Consider the following 25,611-nt stretch of genomic DNA (forward strand, 5'->3'; position numbering starts at 1 on the left):
AAAAATAAGAAAGTGTTAAAACTCATTTTTCTTCATGAAAAGTCATATGATTTTTCATAAAATAATCTGTGAATTAAAACTTTTTGCTTACGTGCCCTTGGTTATATCCATTAGAAGCTTGTTGTGAGGAAATTTTCTTCCCAGATGGTGAATTTACCTAGTTCATCTGGATTTTCAGTCAGTTGACACTAATTTTTTGTTTCCTGAGTGTTGCTTTTTAAAGGGCTCTTCTCTTTCTTGCTTTCCCTTTCATTCAAATATATGTAGAAAGAATTGAATCTTTCACAAAATGTCTTTCTGCCAGATTCAACACACAATGCTTTTTCAAGAGCTTTCTACTTCCTTTATTATCATACATTCTTTTCGGTATTTTTTTTTCTTTTTTGCCTTTGATTCATCTTTCTTATGATACTCCAGGTGATAACTATGGGATTATATAGGTATAATCATTACTTAGATTGAACTTGAAAATCACCTTAAAATGTCTCATGTTTTAATGCATGATGTTCATTTCTCTTACAACTATTTGATATCAATAAAAGAAATGATAAATCCCTTTGGAAAATGAGCCTTTGAATTTTAACTTGTCTGGACTAAGGTACGGTTTTCATAAAGTTAATATTTAAAAGCACAAGCTCTGTGAAAAATGAGAAATTAAAATAGTGTTATACAAAGCAGACTATCAGCTTGCTTTCTGATAGTATATTTCTACCTGAAGATCATAATTTAAGAAGGAAAGTCCTGGTGTGAGGGGACATAAGATGATATTCACTTCTTTCATATTGGGCTATACTAAAAATCATGTGAACAGGAGTGTACAAACAAACTGTAGGTATAGTACACGTTTTTATAGGCTGTTTATGTCCAGACATTTGACAGTAGGTTTGTGTTGGATTTGTTTAATCCCTGAGATTATGTAGATTTACCACATGAGGGAGCTGCATTCTGTTCTGCACCTTGAAGACTGCATCTAGAATTATGCTTCAAAGCTACTACAGAATAAGATTGAGATAGGATTTTATACAAGGAAGGAGGAAAGTCTAAAAAGGTTGCTGAAATGCATTTTTAGAGTATATGTTTGCTAACTAGCGAGAGAAAATTTTTTGACAGTAATCTACACAGGCACAAGAAAAATTATGTAGGAGGGAAAAGCCTGCTTGTTTAGGAGATTCTAAAGAAAAAAATCTATGAACAAAAATCTACTTAAATATATGGAAATCTAAAGGCTTTTTGATTGTGAATAATTGCCTGAGGGAAACTGCTTGCATCCTTAAATTTATATTAAACCAAGTTGTTCAGATCACTGAAAGATATATTTGTAAAGAATTATTCACTAATAGAGTGATAATTCATTAGAGATCCATTTTCTAATTGGTGTATGCTTATTTTAAAATCTCAAAGAGAGAGTGCACTCTATCAATCTCTGGAGCTGCAGCATTAGATATCAAAATCAAACTGTCATGAGACATTGCTTTATCAAAAATGTTGGTGTTGATAGAACTGCTTTTTGCCCTCTCTTCCCTTCCACTCCCAGAAATAAAAAGAAATAAAAAAAACACAAAACAAACTACAACTTTTTGGAGGCAAGGATGTCATTGAGCAAGTGTGCTAATTTTTTAAAGCAGTGTGTCTGAGTATAGGAAACTTGAATTTCAAATCCTGATTGTCCTTTGATTATGCTTTTTGCTCTTCTGCTGGAGCAGAGCGTTAGTTTAAGAAATATCCTTAAAGTTTCGTTGGCCAAGATAGAAATTTGAGGGATTACTTTACTTTTCTGACTTTTCCTTGTTTTAATGCCAGTAATTTGGGGCAAGGCTGTTTGTGTGCATACGGTGGTGGGTTCCTAGCAAATAATTGCCAAATAAGTTATTAATAACAAAAATATGTAACCGTACCTGGAGAGACAAGAGGAGGGAAAAGGCACGCACCATTTTACTCAAGTCATATACGATCTGTGGGTTTAAGTATGCAACTGATATTCAAAATGCTATTTGGGTGCAAAGTTGACTCATTTTTAGAGTGTAGTCTTTCACTCTCATTTTCTCTTGTGCTTGAATTTGTGAACACTTCATTACAGCAGTTGTTTGCTCTGAACAAATCTGAATTTGAATAAATTTATTCTATGCTTTTTTGTCAGGTGCCATAAAAATCATTCCTTTTCCTCCTTGATTTTGATCATCTAGGCTCTTGAAATATTATGCAATCTGCACTTTTCCAGATTTCTGAAAAAAAGAAAATGAGGACTTCTCACATTGTTGCATTAAAGGAAACCTAGAAATGTAAGGAGTCACTCTTCATTTTTTGGTAAAGCATAAGGAAGGAAAATTTATCTAGATGAAGTAACCATCAGATCTACTGATGGAAGCTTGTTAAAACAGGGAACAACTGGCAGCTCAAACGTACCTCTTAATTAAATCCAGATGAAGTGTGGAAAAACTGTGTGATCAAAGAGAAAGTAAATTTGGTTGCAGTTTCTCTGAAAGATTTAGGGCACACAAAGTGGTAATTATTGTTTAAGGCATCTCATTGTGTCTTCCAAAGCTAATACAATATATCTGGGAGTGGCTACCTTACTGTGGCTTTGCTGAAATAGGTATCAACAACTAATTTTATCGTTGTTAGAGCATTGTTTCTCAATGTTGTGTGTTATTTGAAACAGTCACATTTAATTAACTTGAATATAATATGCTAAACAAATTTTACAGAATCATTTTGTTTGTACAAGCTGCATTTTTGTTGTTTTCTTTCTTGTTTTGATTCATCTAAACAGATTTTTATCTAATTGTTCTCCAGGGAAGGTATGCTAGAAATCCATTACTCTTGCAACATTTTCTGTTGATATATTCTTCACTGTCATGTCTTCTATGTTGCTTTCTAATTAATGTCTGAATAGTGATTATAATTATTTGTTTGCCACCACAAAAAATGAGACATTTGAGGTTGAAAAAGCTATAGATACTACCATTCATATTGTTTCAAAATATTTTTAAACCAAAATACCACAAATGAGAATTTAGTTAAGAACTAAGTGATTTCTGTTGTAAAAGGTGCTGGAAAAGCACCTGCATAAATTGTATAAGGAGTGACTCCTTTTCACACTTGATAGTATGGGATTTCAGGCAAAAATTTGATCCCTGACTTTGAAGGATCTCAGCAGATATACGAATCTTGTACAAGTACAGGAAAATAACCTGTAAATCATTTCCAAGCTGGAATAATAAACTGGAAATTCTTTACATTCTTCTGTAATTTTGTAAGACTTTTTGTCTTCTGTCCTAGCAACTAGTATCCACCATTCTAGCACTCCCATCAGTTATCCCCTCTTCATGCCATCGTCACGCTGAAGTACATGCTCCAGGTGAGGGAAGATGACAAAGTATGTAACCAGTATATGCTGGGTGGGAAGTTATAGCTATACCTGTATTTATCTATTTAATTCTTCATCTGGTATAATCTTCTTTTTCCTTATTTTTAACAGCTATCAACTTCTATTTCAGAACAAATGAAGCTAAATAGTCCACCTCTTTCATTCGTGAATGGCATTTTGCCATTCTCCTAAAACAATGTTTTTCACCTGTCAGGCAACATCAGTAAATTCAATTCCTCTCAGCATGTTTTTGCAAAAGCAGTTTCAAAATTCTGGTGACTTCATCAGTGCAAATAAAGCTTTGTTTTTGACAGGATGAAAGGTTTGTTTTACTTTCAGGAGTTCTAGAGCTTTTAGAAATTGTTTGATCTTTCTTTCTTTTGTTGGAAATGTGGATTTTGGGGATTATTTCCCTGTTACAATTGGGGGTGGGAGGGAACAGCAAAACTTCTGAGGTTGTGAACTGTCTTTGTCTCAGAATAAAAAAGTGGGTTTAGGTTAATACTTAGCTTTAATTTTGGAGTTTTTCAGTTTTTTGAAAAGTATTTTTATTTAAGATAAACAAGATCTTCCCTTCACTCTATCGTGTGGCTTTATAAATGATGCCTTTTATGTGTTCTCTTTGAGGATCCAAGTGCTCTTAAAGTTTTTTTCTTCATGCTACCACAGGAAATTCCTAAATCAGCATCTTAAGTCTTTGAGCAGACTTTTCCAATATAAACCAATTTAAGAAACAGCCTGTGGAGCTTTGTTCCTCGGACTGAATATTTTATAAAATAGGCCCTTGTTTATCAGTTTTTGTCTAGAGAGTTCCTGTGGGACTTTTAGAGAAATGAGTGCTGATCTTTGTATCCAGATTAACAGAAGTATAAATAAAGCAGTATTGAAATTATGTTGACATAAGATTTCTCTTGTGCATAGTAAAGTGGTGCATGTAGAATCAATGGAAAAAGTCTTTTCATTATTGAGAAGTTTGAATGCATGAAAATTAGAAATTGATATGATTGCTTAGAGCTAGGAGTAAGTAAACATTGACAGATTTTTCTAGCGTTTATCAAGATGAAAATTTTATGGCCACTTAGGGATGTCAGAAAGCCTCAACATGAATTTAGCATGATTTTGCACTTGATGGAGACAGGAGAGGTCACAGCTAGCATTGTTATCAGATGGTTATGATCCTTCTGTGCTTCATTTTCATGAATACAAACATTGAAGTCGTGTCTGAACGCAATGTTTTAAATAATTCTGACAGTTAAGGAGTTCTTCAGGTACTAATGTATTGAAGGCCAAGGAGAGAAATACCGCTCTGTGCTGTATGATAACTGAGAAACAACTGTTCTTTTGTGGGTTTGTTTTGGTTTGTTTTTTTTTTTTTCCTGGGCTATTCTGTCAAATGCTGAATGATGAGGTAATTTGCTTTGTAATGAGAAAGAAATTCTCACACTGAGCTTTTTATGGGTATTTTATTAGTGAATCTTTAAGCTCTTCAGAAGTACATGATTTTGTGTAAACAGATCAAAATAGGGCTCCTTCTATGGGTCTTGATTTCTTTGGGTTCTAAGTTGCATAGGTGGAAGTGTATTGTAATGAAAATTTCTAGGGATTTTTTCTAATTTTTTTTTTTTTTTTTGCAAGGGCTTTCGACAGGAAGAAAAGATTAGGTACATAATTGTTATTCATAATTATCTGTGTATGCGCCAGAAGTCTTGTCTTCTGTGTAGTCATTGAGATACATTATGTATGTAGTGTGAATGATAAAATTGTTAGCATCTGTTTACATACTGATAGTAGATGAAAATAAAGCTATCAGGGTAAATGACTTACTGTTATTAAAGCTGAATTTCTGTCTTCAGCTAATAAGTTCTCTTTGTATTTCTCCAGTTCAATTCAAAGAATGCTCTATTATGAATGAGCTTGGAGATTAGAAACTAAGAGCCCTGGTACATCCTTCATTAAAGATGATGACACTACTGAATCAAACTTTATCTTCTAGCTATACAAGACATATTTTTAGCCTGGTTTGGTGCTTCCTTGATCCAGTATCCTGCTCTCAAATGATAGGCAAGCGTTTTGAAATGACAGAATGCAGTTTATGTGGTTGAAATATTTTTAGTAGATTTTCCACATAGTGATAGTTGTTTGGGGATAGTGGTTTTCTTCTTGTTGAAGTGTATTTCTTCAATAATAGTAGTAGATAAGTATACCCATAGTAGGGGAAAAAAGGTGGTTTGCTTTATGAACAGTCTATGGCAATGGATTAGTAAACAGTCTCCTTACAGTTTTAATTTCAGGTGGTCACGCCAAAGGATTACGTTATTTTCATGAATCACTTTGAAGCATGGGTTTGGTTCTTGGTCGTAAAGTCAGACAATGAGTTGACTTAAGTGTGGATAGGGAGCTAAATCTGAAACACAGTACAGATAAATAAACTCAATTATTTGATCGTTATACTTGTTTTATCTGAATTGTTAGTATCTTTTGAAATTCTGATGATGATGAGAATAATCCATTTTATTGAAAGCGAAGTTTAAATAATAGAGACCGTGTGATTTGTTGAAATAATAAACTATTCAGCAAGGTAATTTTAAAACTGGATGTTTATAGTTCATAATGAGGATTCTGACAACTGCTTTTTTTTTTTTTAATATTTCATGTTTCTGTTCAGCAGTTCTCATAATCTGATTTAATTTTGGCATGCCTGGAGTGGGAAAAGCTATATTTGGATAAAGTACAGTGTCTAAAACTTATTTGTAAATTTGAGATTTTTTAAATGGAGTGTGGTTGCATTATATATCCATCCTAGAGGGAAATAATTTTTTTGAGATATTATATTTTGAAGTTGAAATTATGCATAAACAGAGTAACCAAAGTTTTATTCACTTGGATTTCCCAGTATCACAGAATGGTTGAGGTTGGAAGGGACCTGTGGAGGTCATTTTGTCCACCCCCCTGCTCAAGTAGGTCCATCTAGAGCAGGCTTACAGAACTGCATCCAGGTGGCTATTGAGGATCTCCAAAATTCCATAACCTCTTCAGACAACCTGTTCCAGTGCTCAGTCATCCATTTAACCTCGGCTTGGCTGTTACTCAACACTTGATTCAGACTCAGAAATATAGAAGGCCAACTATGTACTTCCCCTAGGGTACGTTTAGGTATGAATGCAGACCCCCCCCCCCCCCCGTGGAAGCAGAGTCCTTTAATTGTTTTCCGATTTCTTGCCTGCTGTACTGTACACTTAATTTCCCTTTGTTGCTAATTCCTTACTGCTGAGGATGTCAAGTGCCACCTATAAATAAGGTTAATTTGCAGGCAGATCTGGTGATCCACACATAAATATTATTAAAATGCAACATTTATGATGAGTGGTGTCACAAATGTTTTTTAATCCCACTTCTGTGTGCTTTATCTAATACATCATAAAGGCATACAAACAAAAATCAGCCGTTCTATGGTTATTTACGTAATTTTTTCTACCTAATTAATTCTTCCCTAAATATGTCATTTCAGGCTCCAACAATTTTACTTTCAAGTTTTTTTGAATAGTCAGTTTTTCAGCCCATTTATTAATTTTCTCACAGTATCTGCAGTAGCATGTTATGGATTGACCTGACTGACAATTAGTTAGCGGAAGTAAAACTAATTTCTGTTTCTTCAAAATAGAAGAATACACAGTAAAGACAATAGACTGGTTTTATAGTGTTAAAATTTATATATTCTGCATTGGATTAATAACAAAGTTGTAATTTTATCAAAACATCAAATATTGGTGTGTTGGTTGTTCCAGATATTCCAGCTGTATCTGTCCCTTTAAAGAGTTGTAGTGTGCATGTGTATCTCCAGAATAATTATGGCATTATGATATGTGGCTGCTTTCCCTCCTGCTTCAAGTAATGCTGACATTAATTCCATAGTTCTGCTCAGGACAGGGGGGAAACATTCAAACATATAATTTGTCATGGAAATTTTAATAAGCCAGTTTTAATTAAAGTGTATTATCTGAGACACAGAACATTCTGATGGAAATTGTCAATTTTCAGAACAGTAAATGAGTACTCAAGACTTTGGAATAGCTAACGATAATAAATTATTTCAAATTGTAAAATTAGTAAAGCATGAAAGAATATACATTGACATATATCTTCAGTCTTGTAGTATTTAGGATTATGAAGGTTCAGAGCTTTATCGTTGCATAATTATATAGTTCATGGGCATTTTTCACTCAATGCAGATCTATCAATCTGCAATTTAAAGCTAACAAAACACTACATATTTTTCAAAAAAACATTATTTTAAGAAAAAAGTTTTTTACATTAGAAAAAGTAAATGGTTTACCGGTTTCCTCTTGCAAATTATAAATTATGGTTGATGATAATTTTTATCAAAAAACGGTGCATCATATAATATCTAACTGTAGAATCAAAGAGTTATAAATATACCTAAGACTGGTATGGATAATTTAAAAGAAATCATATGGAGATTTATAATGAAGCCATGTTTCTCTTTTTCAAATGATTCTGTGCTGTCTTTTGAGAACAAGTTCTGTTTGTAATGAACATTAGGATCAGTGTGTATAGTAGAATAAGAAACATTCATACATTCAGTAAAACTGAAGATAACTGAAAAGTAAGTAGATTAGATTTTTGCATAAGTGTAGTTTAGGTGTCTTTGCTTTCCAGACTCCTAGAAAATCTCAGGCTGATAATTTTTTACCTCCTCATGATAGGGCTAATTTCTATAATATGCTAAATACATTGATTCCTTCCCTTTAGGTTGAGTACATTTATAAATGCGAACATCTTCCATCTCTGGTCCCAGTAGGCCTTTATTTTCTTTTGTCCTTGTGGTTTTGCTCTTTATTAGGAGTTAATTCATCTGTAGCATAATGCCAGCTGCTTCTTTCTTAAATTATTTTTTTTTTGTCTTGGCACAAACTTCTGAGAATCAAGCTTTACATGGAGAAACTCTCATGGTGAAATGCTGCTTTCACCTGTTTTCAGCTTCCTGTAACCAGTAGCTGGAAGGACGTGTCAAAAAGAACTCCTGTTCAGCCTTTGAACTGCTTTTGTAAAGTGTTAAGAAGTTTCTGGCAGGTTTTTCCTTGTCTGCAGTGCATTCTTCCTTCTCCTGGAGTTATCAAAGACATCAACTCTGTGGTCTGTTTTACTGTTTCAAACCTGTGGTGAACAAACCTGTAAACTGCATTTTTAAAGTGACTATATGGCCTGGAGAGAGTGGCCTACTTAACTGCTGATACACCAGTGCATTTTTTTATAATTATAGTTAAATTACCAAAGTTCTTTCTACTGTCGCATTTGTATTGTTGATGAATGCCAAGCTGTTACTGTTGGCTTTCATTTTCTTGTAAATGCTGACAGTAATAGGTGTTGCCTTTGGGCAAGTGAGTTTTTGGTGTGTTCAGGTACTTCTTTAACTATTATTCCAGGTATTGATACAGTGATGTGAAAATCATAGCAGATATTATGATAGAAGTGATTGCTTTCCCTCTAGCTGATTTGAAGTCTTTAACCTTGACCCTCTGGTCTTTTTTTCTCATCTGGAAGAAACCAGTAGAAAGCATGGAAGTATACTATCATAGCAGTCATAACATGGACATAAAGAATTTAATTCTACTATTGATGGTAATTAATGATTCTTTACCTCTGACATAATGTGGTAGCATAGTGTCATGGTAACATCTGTATCAATTGCTTGCTTAATTAAGTGAATTAATTTAGGCATCGCACTGAAATGCTAGCAAACTGTAGTTATCTGGTCATATTTCAAAGTGAAAAATATCATTACTTACAGAAAAGATATTTTCAATCATTACAGCTGGCTTTATACAGCTGTACTCATATTTATCCGTATTCTGATACTGACACTGTACTGAATATTCTCACTGCAGAAATCCTTATACATCTGAGTATCTAAACAGTTGTTTTTTTTTTTTTTTTTTTTTTTTACCTTCCTGGCAGTGGTCATTGTCAAGCAAACCACAGAACTGAATGGCAGCTTTAGTTGGCAGCTGTACACAAACACATAAATAAAATCCTTTTTTTTTTTTTTAAATAAAAAAAAAAGTGTGAAGGTTTTCCAACCTCTCTTTTAGCAGTGAGAAGAGACAGGAAAAAGTAGACTTAGTAGATAACTGAAATTTGGCAACAAAATTTAATAAAACAATAAGGATAATGCAAGTTAATGGTCTGCATTTGCCTGTATCTTTGTAATTTAGAAGACATGAAGTTTTCTTTTGTTATTCATTTGCATGTTAATTTTCTTTAGTGATCTTTAGAGACATGGTATGCAGAGGATTTTACTGGATTGCATGGTAAAGCATATATTATTAACTTTTTGTACCAGTTACTGAACAGTGATTTATTTATTTATTAACCTCAGAGTTACATGTTAAAACCAATGTAATAGGATAACACTTTAAGAAGACTCCTGTAAATTTGAAGCTGAAATAACACTTCAAAAATTCAAACTTGGCACTCAGAAAATCTCAGAGTAGTTTTGTGTAGTTGCCTTCTGCAGTATTAAGCTGAAAAAAGGAAATGGATTTAAGGGCATAAATTTTCATTTACCTAGTAACTGCTAAAATAAGTATTTAAGAACTTCAGGAAGAATTGTATGTAAAAAGTTGCCTAGATGGTGCTTAGATATGGTTCTGTTATCATTGCAGTGGTGTGTTTCCTAATCTTAGTAAAGCAATAATTCTATATCTTCAGATTTGCAAACCCATTTTTCTTGGGTTATGTGGAACTTGGGGAGATGAGTACGGTACTGAAGACGGAAAAATGTTTCCAAGTAGCGTTTTTGGTGTGTTTTGGTTTGTGTTTTAGGGTTTTTTAATTATTATTTCTTTTAAATATTTCAAATAATAATATTTACAGATAAGTCTTGTCTTGGGATTTTGTTATGGTTGTGAACAGAACTAAAAAAAAATTGTGTGTATGTAGAAAAACAAGCTTGTGAATAAAGTACTTTCTCTTAGCTGAACACGCATCTTTATACTTGATAGGTCTGTGATTTTTGTTTTGGTTCAGAATAGAATGAAACCTTGCTACAGATTTTAAATGAGCTCTCATTAAAGCTTCAATCTATATTAATGAAAACTGTTGGTATTAAGTTTTCCTATTATGCAAAGTTTTGATAGCTTAGATTTTTCAATAACGTTTTATCATGAAATAGTGTAGGCAAGTATGGCTTTGCTTCTTTGGAATTTTTGTATTGACTAAGTCTTTGCAATGACTTTAAGTAGTACATTTCGAGGTGATGTTGCAAGTTACTAATATTTTATCAGTATAAAGACTGTATGAAGCACATAGAGTGTGACAAAGTAGCTTTGTTCATATGATGGTATATGACTGCAAACTATTGTCTCTACAGCCCTGACTAGTTTTCTTCAAAATTAATTGTAGTTTAAATATTATTTTATCCCTTTGCTTATCATATTAGTCCATCTTAATTAAATTCTTTAGTACAAGCCATATTTTTGGTAAGTTATTCAAGACAGTAATCTGCTGACTCTAAGGCAATTCATGTTTTTCTAAAATTTTTAGACTGTGCTCAATAATTCAATACTGTGACGTTATTGTCTATTTAATGTATTCTTGCCATTAAACTTTCATTTCCTTTTGTACAGTTAAATGTCATTGAAGACTGAACTACACCAAATTTGTCTTGTATTGAGATGAGCAGTTCAGCAGTCCAAGCTTGAAATGCTAACCAAGCAGGTTAAACTTAATTTCAGCAAACTGAAAATATGTGTATTACTACTGTGTTTGCACTGGGATGAAACTATATAGGTACATGAACTATGTATGTATGAAACTACGTAGGTACAAATTACTGTTTCAAAATCTTGTTAGTTACATATTAAGATCCATCACATTGTTGGTTTCTACTTTTTGCCATTCTAAAGGAACATTATAAACTAACAAAAGAATGCAACTTTCTTTTTATGCTTCTGAGGCTTTAATGAAGAAGAGAGGATTACTTGGAAAATAAGTTTCTTAGGAGGAAAATTTAGATTATATAAGCTTTCGATCATACTTTTAAGATTCATTTTTTAAATTACTGTTGGGGTACCCTCCCATTAGTTAGAGCAGGAAAATCCACATAAAATATTAGGCCTTTTTCCAATGGAAGATATTTTCATCTTTCTTACGCTTTCATGTAGCTTGTGAAATGACAGCCTTTTAAGTACTCAACAGTATTCAAACACTATGGAAATGTTATGAACAGAATAGTCCCCTGAATTTCCTTTCTTTATTCTGCAACGTGTTGACTTCTTCCTGAAGAATCATTTGTGGGTTTAGTTATATCTCAAAAATAAATGGTTTATCCATTTCCTCTGTATGTCTCTTACCCCTAATTAGTTTCCAGGTTTGTTATTTTGCAGAGAGATGGGGATCTCAAAAATACTGAGTAACAAGAAATGTGATACTAGGCAGAGTCTCAAATTAGTGTCTCAAGTATGGGGAAAGGTTGAAGCACGAGTGCTGCTGTATTAACCATCAGAATCCACATGGAAGAGACTCATTACAAGTAAAAGCCACAGGGAGCCAGGCTGCATGATTTTTGTAGTTCACGGAATAACTTCTGTCTTTTGTTCTTGGGTTTTTATATGTACAGCATAACACTTTCATCAGCTACAATTCAGTATCAGCAGAACTAGTTTAATCATGTACTAGCTGTTTTTTTTTTACTGTGATTTGTGACTTTGTATCTTTGTGAATATAAACAACCACAACATAAGAAAACAGCAGACTGATGCTTGCTTTGAGACAAACTAGTATTTCTCTTAGTAGCTTGGACCCTTGCTGTAGTTGCAAATGAGTTGTTCTAAATTTTTTTCATATAGGGTGGAAAAAATGTCATAGTTTTCTATTTAAAAGAATTATGCCAAATTTTTATTCATGACTGCTGGGATGGAAGGCAATCTCAGTTTCATTTGTAGACTTTCGTACTTCCTAATGGAAGAAAAGACTTCTATTTTTCCATGGTGTTTTTGTTACTAATAATCTATTCCAAGCTGTTTGTCAGTTAACTGGGACAGGTGGGTGGACATTCCATTTTTATAAGTTGTGTGAAATTACATAGTTAACAGGAGAGAGCACCTCAAATGGGTGTACCTAGTACAGGAAGCCTGAGGTATGAACTGAGCTATGTGGCTAGGCATTAAAGAATCCACAAAGAAGACATATCTATAACAGACAAAGAAAATTAGACATCTGTATAATTTTGTCATTGGTAGTGATGTACAATACAAATTTTACGTGTAAAATATATGTACAGATTATGGAGTACATGACATCACATCACTTGAACAGAGCAGGACATCACAGATTCTCACAGCAAACTAATTTTCACCGTGTCTTTTCATAGAATGTATTTTACAAAATGAATAATTTATTAGAATAAAAATTTCCAAAATATTTGTAAATTTTATAAAGTCATTTGTGTAGTCTATTAATGGCAAATCTTCACCATTGGAAAGAAATCATTTAATGGATAAGTGTGCCGCCATCTTATGTTGGTGTGAGCTTGGCAGATGTGTAACATCAATATATAAAAATGTCATGTTTGAAAGCAGGACAGCACTAGCAAATTTCCCAGTTCTAACCTTTGTACTGAGTTTTCTTTACTTTTTGTTTGTTTGTTTGTTGTCTAATTATTTTTTTTTCTATTAGATTGGATTATATTTGAATCATTTTCCTTAACAAAACCTTACAGCTTTGCAGAGAGTGCCCGAGAGCAATATGAAAAACTGTCCAACATGCACAACAACATGACTAAATTGTATGAAAATTTGGGAGAATACTTTACATTTGATCCCAAAACAGTAAGCATAGAAGAATTCTTTGGTGATCTGAGCAACTTCAGAACTCTATTTTTGGTGAGTAATTTCTGCAAGATATATTCTTATTTCTTCTTTCTGACAATTTGAATTCTCCCTGATTTCTCATGCTATAGTTAACTTTACGCTTTGTTCTGTGACAGGAAATTGGATTAAGATTTCCAGAATTCTTTAGATTTTGGTCACTGATAGCTATCAACCTCCAGTTTGTAACTTGCGACTCAACCATAAACGTGGTTGAGATATATGGATTATTAGAAAATATTTTTCCTCTTTTCCTCTGTTGGTTGATGCATAAGAATCAGGTGTGATATTGAAAAACATGTTATAGTCAAGACCTGAATGGATGTGTCTACATTCATGTTGTGTTAGAATCTGGCTGATGCCTTAATGATGCTGTGATGCTAAGGCTGAGACTTTCAAGATGAGCTCTGTATCACTGACAGAACTCATGAAATTCACTCAGATGCTTCTGTTACTATTTCCAGTCATCCAGTGTGGTTGGTGTCAGGTTATGGTTTTTTTACGAAGGAACTTAATAATTTAATTTTAAACAGCTAAGTTTTTAAATAGGTTTAATGTAATCTTTCTTAGTGGCTGTCTGGGAGCCATAATCAGCTGCTCCATAGGAAGTGTATAGGCAAAACAGATGCCTAGAATGTCACATTGTGTCGCTAGAGAATATTAACATCTCCTGGAAATACCACTGTTTACCATACAGCTGTGTCTCATTGATCTGTCTATGGCCAGTAGCTGGCTTAATTTATCATGTAATCATAAGGACTTGCAGTTTCAATGTGATGGGGGAATAAATACTTTAAAACATTATTTTCATGCCGAGTATACATTATTAAGAAACTTTTACTACAATATATTTGATTATTAATTTTAAATTGGCTGCAATTGTTCTTTTTTTTTTTTTTTTTTTTTTTTTTTTTTTAAATAAAGAAATCACCATATAATTAGTAAGTATACCAAGACTGCATGAAGGCTTGTCAAGAACAGGAGTAGCTGTCATGAGATATTTCAGTGCATTTACTTTTTCATAAATCCAAGATCTACATTTTCAATTAATTTGGTAATCTACTTGAAACTACTTGAAACAGACTGCAGACTAGCAATGCCCAAATATTGTGATGAAAATTGGTCCTCAAGTATGTATTTAAACTACTGTGAAGGTGATAGGAGCTTGAGGGCAAATTTTTTCTAGGTGTATTAGAATGAAAATACTTCCAATTGCTCCCTTTTATTTTCCTTCCTTTTGACTTGCTAAAGATCTGGCTTATGGCCTGTTGCTCTTCAATGGTTATAATTCAGTTTCCAGGGAGAATATTTATAAGAGATGCATGTATTGCTTTGGAATGACTGAGTAATACCGGGGAGGGGGGAAAGTGGTATTTCAGGTTTTCAGTGTGTAAATGTGAGAAATTTGAGTGCAGTAACTCTTCCAATAACAAAGCTGGAATATTTTTATGGTCTTTCCAAATGAACCAAAAGCAGAAAAGAAACTACTATGTGTACATTACTGTTCCAGGAACAGGTGAAATCGTAATTGTTTCAGGTTTAGAATGTGTTTCTGGAAGTGACTCTGTAAAAGTGAAGTGTTGAATTCAGGGCCAGGGGTGCGACTGGATCTATATTGTTCAGGTGGTGTACTAGTCACAGCAGAATTTTAATTTTAATAGAGAATAATTTTTTCTTCAGGATGAACTCACTTCATTTGTACTTACAACAAAGTCTCAGATACCCAGTTCTCACTGCTTTAGGAAGCTGTCAAAGATTAGGACAGGTTTTAACTATTTTTAACCACTGAAACTGCTGAGTAGTAAAGGTATTGAGACTGCAAACTGCTGCTGATTATTATTTACACATAATGCTCCAGTTAATACTATGGACATGTGTATGCATCTTACTTCTCCAAATACTTCTGTATAGATACGGAACTAATCATTTATAGTGAGAAATATTACCTGGGTTTTATTTGCTAGAATCTCCTTTCCTTTGTTTGCTCTTCACAGGTGAATGCACAAATACGTGTGTTCTTGTGAGTACTAGACAGTACTCAAAGCGGACAGCAGACTTGCCTTGAGTTTATTATTATTATTATTATTATTATTATTATTATTATTTAATAGTAGTGGAAAAGGCTATTGTGAAAATGTTTGGCACAGTTAAAACCCCATCTGCACTTCAATCCTTCTGCTAGATTTGATTTTGTGCAGGTAGCTTTTGTATATTTTCAGCAGATTGTAACTACTCTGCTTTTTTCAAATATAATCCACCTTTTATGTTTCATTTATATACTAAACCAGTTTCAATGGATTTTCTTTTTAAGATTTTGATACAAGGAGTAACTATGGACAAATCAAGAGTAAGGCCTTCTGGTAGGCACTGTGTAGTCATGAACTAGTGGTCACTTGCTTGTTACTGCAGGTCACAATAGCCTCACATATATGTTCTTAGAATCCTTGGTATGAGGTTGTCATGTTCTGATAACATCGCCTCAAAGCCCTTCATCTTGTGGTGTAAATACACCCAACAAATCAATGTATTGCAAGACGTATTTGTCTTGTTACCTAGTTGACATAAAGTGCCTTCTGTGTTAAGGGGAAATCATTACAGATGCAAATTTGTGTTACTTCTCCCAGCAAAGGTTACAACCGACTGCGTGTTTCAGGGACTGGGAGCCTTTCTGCTTTTGGAGTTTCAACAACCCTATATATGATCAGTTCTTAGGATATTCATATGATGTTTCACCTAATAATATCAAACTGCAATGAAATGCTTTTCTAGGGTGATAAATTATCCCAAAGACTAAGCCTCTGTAAATTAATCTAGTTTATCAAGACAAAACTATCAAGTTCTCTGTTCTGGTTTGGAATATTAAGCTTGCATTCCAAATGTAAAAGACATACCAGAAACAGTCTTGCTGAGTTTCCAGAAAAGTAGGGCTCATTTCTTGCATTGCTTGATAATTTTAGATAGTGGACAAAATAATTTGCTAGGATACTGTTCTAATGATACATGTTGGTCTAAATAGTTAATTATACCCATCTGATGCCATGGCCTTTAAAATTTTTATCTGTCCTTTTATCTTCTAAGCCTATTTAAAAAAAAAAAAAAAAAGTTACTTAATAAGGAAATTAACTTGGACCATATGTACGATGCATACTAATTTAAATAGTAATGCTTCAACATTAAAGAAGTGAAATCTGAGGCTTACGTAGCTTAAGGAGACACTTTCTTTTCCTTATCATCATTTGTGCTTCAGTCAATTCAGTTGTTCAGAAATATACAGTAGTAGTAGTAGTAATTGTAATTAGGTCTTCTGAGAATTTCTTGACTTATTTTATCCACTAGAGCAGAACTTTGTAGACTTTAGTGGCATAAAGATTCTTGTTTAGGGATTTAATTTTTTTCCAGACACTTGAGGAAGGCCCAGGGCAAGCATTAAAAGTTCACAGTACAGTAATTTTTTTTTTTTTTTTTAATAAGGAAAAAATTACTAAAAAGAATTAAGATGTTTTGCAACATCTTGATGCTTGTGAGAAGTTTCCCAAAAGGAAAAAGACACTGAAACTCATTTAATCTGTGAAATTTACAGTAAAAAAGTTGTAACTGTTGATAAAAATTCAGGAGCAATCAGAAAAGACTGAGGATGTACAACATCTCTAAATATTCCCTATAGCATGCATATTTATTAAATTTGTCCAGTTCAGACTACCGTAATGCCTGCATGCTTTTTCTAAGTGGCCGCATTAACTCTTTTCAGTGTTTTGGTAAATGAGTGAAGTGTAATTCCAGATATTTTTGAAATATTGATGACTTGTTTCTTCGTGTTTGTCATTCTCCTGTGCTATTGCTTATGCCTCTCTATTGATAAAGCTTGTTCCTTCTGGTACTGACAATTTTAACTTAGAAGTTCAGCGGTTCTTCAGATTGTTGCTTCTGTGTTTGTTGCTAACTTTTCTGGTGTGAACATTTATGATGACAAGACAAACCATGGAACCATAAGGTAATTTAGGTTGGAGTGAGTTACTAAGAGGGTAAGTGAGTTTGGCATCCTGCTCAAAGCAGAGCTAGTGTAGAAGTTAGTTCAAGCTGCACGAGGCCTTGTCCAGCTGAGTTTTGAGTATCTCCATCAATAAAGATACCGTGACTGTGGGAGAATGTATTGAAGGCTTTGCTAAAGCCAAAGTAAGCAGCATCCATTGCCTTCCCCTCATCCACAGAGCCAGTCATCTCATTAGAGAACGCCGTCAGGTTGATCAGGCACAATTTACCCTTGATAAGTCCAGTCATTTTTGCAGTCACCTTCTTGTCCTTTGTGTACCTGGAAATGGCTTCCAGAAGGAGCTGTTGTGTGCTCTTCCTGAAAACAGAAGAGGTGGCGGACTACTGTGCAGCTCACCAAGCTTTCTTCACGCTTCTGAAGATGAGCATATTATTTGGCTTTTCCAGGCATTGGAGAAATGTCCCTTGAGTCTCACAACTTTCTGATGCAATAGAGGCCTTGCAGTGCCATCAGTGAATTGCTCGAATGCCTGTGAGGCAGTGATGGCAAAGGCTGACATAAAGGCAGCCCAGAGTACCTCAGTCTCTTCTTTGACGTTAGGTTCCATGCCACGTTCAGCAGCAGACCTACATTTTCCTTCTTCTTCCTTTGTCTGTCCTTGTAGTTGGAAAAGCCTTTCTCGTTGCTTTTCACATTCTTTGCCAGTTGTATCTCTATCTGAGCTTTGACTTAGTTACTTCCCTCCCTGAGCAGTATTCCACCCGATACTGTAGCTGTCCTCCCACTCTTCCGTTCGTTGTGTGTCAGAGCTCTGTCAGGAGTTCCCAGTTCAGCCAGGCTGGCCCCTGCCCCACCTCCTCAGCCTCCTGCGTGGCGGGACGGATGATTCTTGTGCTTTGAGAAGGTTTCACTTGGAGGTCAGTTATAAACAATGAATACTTTACATATATATCATGTTTCAATTGAAACTACAGTGTATATAGTTTGAGATAATTGGCCTTTGTGAGCACTTAGAATTCAATGCAGCCTTTTAGAACATCTTCAGTTGTTTCCTATTACCTTTTTACTGCAGCTATTACTTGTATTTGCCTTTGCTTAACCTATGATTCTGTGTGTGATTCCTCTGTGTAAGAGTGAGAGCACAGAATAAACAAATTGATTGTAATGACAGTTTTTGTTTCCTTCATTTGCACCTAAAAATAAGAATATCTTATGTTATAGAGTCATGCAATTCAGCTAGTGTATTTGAAAAAGATGGAATATATATAAATGTTTTTAAAGATGACTCTAAAGGAATTCTATCAGAAACGTATTCTGAATGGCACATGCCCAGGTCACAGAAAAAATTCTCTGTGTATGTATACATATATACATTTGGAGCTTATTATGTTTTTGTCTTAATGCTTATATCAAGCTATTTTAAAGTTAAGAAAACAGCTGGTCATTTGAAAACTTACATTAGAGACTTTTGATGATTATTAGAGGAAGCGATATATATGAAATGGAAAATAATTCCTGGCTTATTACTTGAAATAAAAATATATATGCATGCATCATCTTTTCTAATTACTTGCTTTTTGCAGGTTGGACAGAAACAATATTTAATAAATGCAATTCCACATGGTTTAAGCATTCATAAGTTGTTAGACTGAATGACAAGATGTAGAGTATATGAGAAAAACATTTTCTATAATGGTCAACGTTATTTCATCTTTCATTCTTCTGATCAAAATGTATCAGCAATACAATGATATTCTTTTGGGTCCAGTAGTTTCTCTTCAAGTTATTTTCCAATAAAATTTTCCATGTAACTAAGTTGTCATTCTGTTACCCCAGAACAATGTGAGGAAAGGAAATGATAAGTAGACAGTGTGGGCTGATACAGTAACTGACCTATCTCAGTTTCTTTGTGAGACATATTGATTGCCCTTGGAACACTTTCGATGCTTTTCCCAGCAATGGACAATTACCCCAGCAATTGACTTATTTGTGGACATTTTGTTGTTTGTTATTGTATGTCTTTAAAAGTGTCCAGATACAAAGTTTCCAGTCAAGCACCAAATTAATCTTTTGTACTTGGTTTTTGTCAATATCCATCTACCTTCATGTGAGAGAGAACAAGTACTTTTGGGGGCTGTTCTCTGATGTTAGGAGGAGAGAAAAAGCACTTAGTAGTTAGGAAGTTACAGTCCAAGCGACACCATTAAAACTGCCCATCATATGATTGCAAGTAGCCAAAAACCTTAACAGCACCTCAGACCAATCATCTACCCAAATATTCCTTGTGAGCTATTTATGTTCATGGACCTGTACTATAGTGAGTCAACCTAGAGATGCAGATAGAAGAAACAGAGTGAGTCTGTTTATTTATTACTCTATAACTGCGCACATTTTATCCCCAGGCTTCTTCAACCATTTTTGTGGGAAACATAATTAGAGCCAAGGGTGTAGTGAGACAATAAAATAAAGTTTGCATCACTTTACTCCTCTACCTCTTACAGTTAGAAATCTCGTCCCTCATGGCTGTACTGCTTCTTGCTCTGTCTCTCTTTTCCCCTCCCCCCAAGATTAGGTAAGATACTTAAACATTTGAAGTGAGCTTTTAACTAGATTTTTACTGGTACTTGTGTCACCTCTGTCGATGTTTACTTCTCTGATTTTGTGCTTAAGTATGTCTCGGTAACCTCGTTGTATTCAAGGCATATCACAAGAAATAAGTAAAGCACTTCAACATGCCTTTCCTTTGCAAATGGAACACGATTCCAAATCAAGCCTGGAGGGAGGGGGGAAAAAAAACCAAAACAGTGTGTTTATTCTTCTCTTGGAGCTGACGATTACAGAGAAATTTGAATCAAAAGTAGCAATAAGTTCTGTTTTGTTTTGTTTTTTTCCCCTCTTTACAGTTAAAATAGTAGATCCACTGTATAGTAATAACAATGCCTTTTATATTGAGGACTTTTGAAGAAGAAACTTTTTCAGATTTTATTGATTTAGTCCTTTCTTCCCTTGAAAGTAAACACAAATTTCTATTGTCCTTGAGGACAATTGCAACCTGATACATTTTGGTTTGATATAGTTTCAGTCTCTTATCAAATAATGATTAATCAGTTGCCTGAAGCAAGATGCCAGTTTGTTCTTTGCTGGTTTGGGTCTTCACTTTAACCTGCTGTCTCACAGATTTTATATCAAATGATCTGAAATATTTTTAATCTGTCACTTTCTGAATGTTTGTTTCTGCTGCTGCTAGAGTATTTAAAAATATCCACCAAATCTGTCATGCCTCCATTTGAAAGTGGACATAAACTTCCTTTTAATCAGATTGTGTGCTTTGTGGAAGTTGTATGAAATACACACCTTAGCAGTAGATAGAAATGTTCTTTTATCTTATACAGTTCTTAAATGTTTCAGATTTTATTTGCTTTGTGGGCTCCCCCTTTAATGCAGATAGGCTTTAAGGTGAATTTTGAGTCTAAAAAGCCGATGTAATAATGCCTATAAGAATAATTGGCTAAAATTTGAAGCAGTAACAGGCAGTTATGGGCATAGTTGTTATGAAATGCAGAGAAGCTTTTTTCTTCACTGAAGTATTTTTTTATATCTGGTAGACAGTTTTATCAGTGGTGATGGCTTCCCTTACATTTGTGTAAATGCAGCTCTTTGAATGAGGAATTAAATCTTTAAATTACATTATAAATGTATTTATGGAAAAAAGGTTGTATTCTAGTATATGTAAAGATTTAAGCAGATGTAACTCATCAGCTGGCAGTATGGGAGATGGTTATTGTAAAAGACCTGTGAAATAAACTGACCTTTTCTATCAACATTGACTACTGATTGATGATTATTTTGTTGCTGGGATCTTTTACAGTAACCCTGTAATACAACATCCAGGAAGTGAAAATCTCCCCAAAATGAAAAGACATATTTAATAATCAGTAAACGAAACACTTTTTATTGGGCAACCACTACCCTGGTGTTTCAAGATTTTATAAGATTGATGCCCTGTGCCAGACAGGAAACATAACGTTTGTTATGTTGCCCTCATAAGAAAAAACTTTCACCACAGTGGATTCAGTATCTTGAGTAGAAATGTACCTGTAAGACCTTTTCTTCTTTCTAATATTTGTTTGCTTGTAACTTGGTTCAAAGTAAAAGCTTCCTGACTCAGGAATGCTTTCTCTCTGGCTTTTTTTAAATGTTCCTTGAATACAGCAGGTCATTGGCTACAATAATATAAATCAATGGATGTACAATACATAAAATAATACATAATAAACCTATGATTTACTATGAAATGCAATACATATTTAAGCTAAATTCCCAGTTTACAAACTCATAAATTGAGTTTGTAATTCAGGAGTGGTTTAAAAGAAAGGCTGTACGTATTCATTGTTCTCCCTGGTTATTTGTCTGGGAATACAGTTTCTCCCTTCTGCCTAAAAAGTAACAGTTCTTTAATGTAGTCTGAAGGATAACAGTTTCTAGATAGCAGGAAGGTATGAAAAAATAAAGAATAATGCGCAAGAAGTATTTTCTCCAGTGAAATTTCCCAAGAGGTAGTATCAAATGTGAAACATTGTCCTTATTAACAGGCAGTATATAGCAGGCCCCTCCTCCCCTCCTGCCACCCCCCAGCCCTTTCGTAAACTCTCTAAATTCTCATCTGAGCATATACGTCCAGCTAGTGCTGAGGAAAAATATTTTTTTTTAGTCATGATACTGAGCAAATCAAGAATTAGGTGCAAGCTAGTGAAAGTTTATAAGTAATAGAATTAGAAGCCAAAAAGTTCACATAGGAGCGGTAACTCATCAGCTTTACTATCAACCTGTTATTATTGCTAGATAAGTGGTTACTCTGTTAATGATATAAAAGGTAAGGATGACATTTATCTTGGAAGATATATCCAAAAGATGTAAAAATAAATAATAATAATAAAATTGACTACTGTGCACTGCATTTGCAAGCACTGTAGGCAAATGTAGGAATAACAGGTAGCATGGATATGGGGTTGAGATTTGTTTCTGACAAATCTATATTGTTTCCCTGGCAAACTGTTTGTCCTTGTGGATGGGTTAAGAGCAATAAATACCATATTTCATGGTAGTGATGCCTTTGATTAAGACATATTTTCAGAAGTAATATAGGAAAATGTGGTCTAGAGGAAACTGTGAATTTAAGTTTCCTAATCTTGAAAAGGAATAGGATGAAAAACTTATTTTTAGAATTTTTCATTTGATAGTTTTAAACAGTCTGCGTTCAGTGCTGATGTCAGTGGGTCTGACTGAGTAATGTCATTATTCCCAGGCATTATCTTGGAAGTATATAGTATTTAAATGAGAATGATGAATCATTATTCAGCTCTGGAAACCAGGCATAGTTGTGGATTTTGTCTATCATGATACTTAAGCTGTGAATCTAACCCAGATGTTAAAAACCTCTTGTAAACCAGTAGACTTAACACCCTTGGGCAAGGTTCTAAGTCTAAGAGAGACCCTTCCATAGAAGATGTTTCCAGGCTGTGGATGCTTACATCTGGACATAACATATTTCTAAAAAGCTGTTATGGGCTAGAAGGAATCTGACTTCTCTGTAGATCTCCACAAGTATGTTTCGTATAGTCTTAGCCTCATCATTCTGTTTGTTCATAAATCATATTAAGATAATTCGATAATTTGAATCGGTGTTTGTCTTAATTGTGATTTCAGATTGATCACTGCATTATGGCATCTTCAATTAGCTTGCTGATGTTGTAGTAAATTATAGCTCATTCACTTCCTTAAGTTCATATTTGCTTGCTTATCACGTTTAGGAAACTCCGAAGCAAGCTTAATAAAATTGGATTACCCCGTTAAGATATAATATGAAGCATGAAGTAGAAGGTGTAAGAAAACTGAAGAAGAAAATTGCAGATGAATAAGCATATTTCTTCAATGTTGAGTTTTATTATTTCTTTGGAGTGTAATGCCACACAACCTCTAGAACACTTTCTTCTGATAGTCCATCAACCCTGTCTTGAAGGAAGCATGCAAAATCTTTCAAACCCAGGCAGTTTTATTTTGTTATTTAAATACTTTATATCAATATACACTGCATTGTGTGAAATTCTCAGTCTCTGTTAAAATTTGTTGAGAATTTATAGCCAGAAACTTTGAAACCTGTCAACACATTTTATTCAAGGTCCTGCTGTTTAAAAAGAAATAAATCACTTTTTTTCTACTAGATTTAGGTTTAGCAATAGATTTTACAGATTTACCTTAGAAAAAGTGAATTTTTGGTAAAGAACCTTAAGGGTTACACTTGCATGATGATGGAAGGCTTCATGTGCCAATCTATTGATTTGTCTCTTCCTTGATCCAGAAAGATCAGATTTTGAACAAAGCAGTAATTCATTTACTGTGGGCCTTGGTTTCTCTGCTGAGATTGTACCCAAAACAGCTAACATTTGTTTTGCTGGGTTTTTTTGTTTTATTTGGTTGGTGGGCATTTTTTTTTTTTTTTTTTTTGTAATGACAGTGGTACAGTTTTGTTAGTGTCTGTGTATGTGTACTTCAGCTGTCTCTTTCAGGAATAACCTGAATTAGGCAGACATGCTTATTCCGGTATCCAAATACTGATTTAAAGGAGCTATTAAAACAGTCCAAAATCTGTCCTCTTGATGGCTATTTAGTAATTATTCAAATGTGTACTGTTAAGTAATTAAGACATACGATATAATTTTTCCTTTGTAGCCTTAAACTTGGTTCAGTAAACACTGAAAACCTCTTCTACCTTACACTGCTAGATGTTTTAAGTGTTTTTGCAGCACAGTTGATAAGCCAGCAGCAAAACCCTTCTCCCTACCTGCATATACAACCGCCACTACACTTGCCAAAAACTTTAATCTGTAATGACATACCAGAGACAATTCATGTCAGATGTAATGGCCCTGGTGCATGAACCATGGGGCAGTATCCCAAACATAGCCTTTTCTACTTACTGTTTCATGACCACCCATCAGGAAACCCAATTTGTCTGCTTTTGTTTAATGTCAACTCATTGCATCCCTTATCTGTTATTTTCATAAGGATAACAATATATGTGAATATGTTATCCTCCAAGGAATACTTATGAAAGATCTTTTTTACATGTAAATTGATTGCTCAGTGTGCTCTATTTTAACACACTTTATTTTCACAGGTTGACTTCCAGTTAATCTGAGTTCGTTGTTCCTAATGAGTTATGACTGGAAAAGGTTTCTTTATTTTTTTTTCCTCTGACTTCAGTTCATATATTTTACAGTTGCAAGGCAAATTTTGGGAAGGCCTGAGGGATCCCAGGCAGACTTCCTTATTGGTGCATGTCTGCTTTGTAGCCAACTGCATCTTTAATATCCAAGGAGATTTGTGCATTACAGTTTGTTTTCTTTCTTCTTGTTTTTAATAATTTACCTTTGAGAGTCTATTTACAGCCATGTTGGTATGTGAATATTTGTTTCTCTGTCAAAACTTAAGATATGTACAGAATTCAAGAGATACATTAATTTTTTATTTGCTTCTTAAGGAAGCCAAGCTATCAACTGGCATTCCTGACTACAAGAGCCTTACTTCAGTGAATCGTAATAAACACAAAGGGTAACATCAAGCTATGCGCTCCTTCAATTAACTCCCTTAACAAGAGATAATATTCCTTGCTGAATCTATTTCTCTGCTGAGAGAGACAATAACTTGATTTTGGTTTTATTCAGGGGAAAAAACAAAAAAGCAAAAACAAAAAAACAAACACAAAAAACCCCCCCACACTCAAGTTCCTCTAACTTTTAATTTGCAGTTGAATTAGCAAAGCTGCATGCTGGTATGCACCAACCAAAAATACAGAGGGTCATGAATAGCACATCAAAAAAAAAAGAGTGCATTAAAATATTTCTGTCTGTTGAGAGTCACTTGAAAATTACATCAGTTTTTCTATACACTTGCATGTTTTGAAAAGACAGTATCTAGATGAATACTTTTCAAAATGTTTTCCAAAGCTGTTGCTAAGGCTATTTTTTATTAAGTGTGGATTGCTTCTTTCTTTGTGACATGTCTGGTTTGTAACTGTTATAATAATTTGTTCTTATCCTTTAATTAGGGGGTAAATACAGTTGTGTAGTGTATACCTATGAACAGTAGTAGTATGTACATTGTCACTGTTGAGCTATCCTACAGTAACAAAACCGCTGATTTTTTTTTTTCCCCTGTTTCAGAAGCAATGCCAATTACAGAGCTGAATCAAAATTCTCTTTGCCTTTATTTACAGTCATATTCAATCAACTTTGAAAAACTATGATCAAATTTTTTAGCAATATTAATTCAAATATAAAGTATGTTTATAAAAACAGATTAATATA

The 25,611-nt window shown here is 34.1% G+C and overlaps 1 protein-coding gene across 3 annotated transcripts in view; it reads left to right on the forward strand.

The window, feature by feature from the left end:
* The window catches only part of DIAPH2 (diaphanous related formin 2), a 248,629-nt gene that overhangs the window by 133,936 nt on the left and 89,082 nt on the right, over window positions 1–25,611 (forward strand). For all 3 annotated transcript variants that reach the window (XM_032982709.2, XM_032982710.2, XM_032982711.2), the window contains one exon: window positions 13,105–13,269. In XM_032982709.2, coding sequence (XP_032838600.2) covers window positions 13,105–13,269 — 165 coding nt within the window. The remainder of the gene's footprint in view (window positions 1–13,104; window positions 13,270–25,611) is intronic.

This window comes from Tyto alba, unplaced genomic scaffold (assembly GCF_018691265.1).
Source record: "Tyto alba isolate M040663 unplaced genomic scaffold, T.alba_DEE_v4.0 Super-Scaffold_5, whole genome shotgun sequence".
NCBI lineage: Eukaryota > Metazoa > Chordata > Aves > Strigiformes > Tytonidae > Tyto > Tyto alba.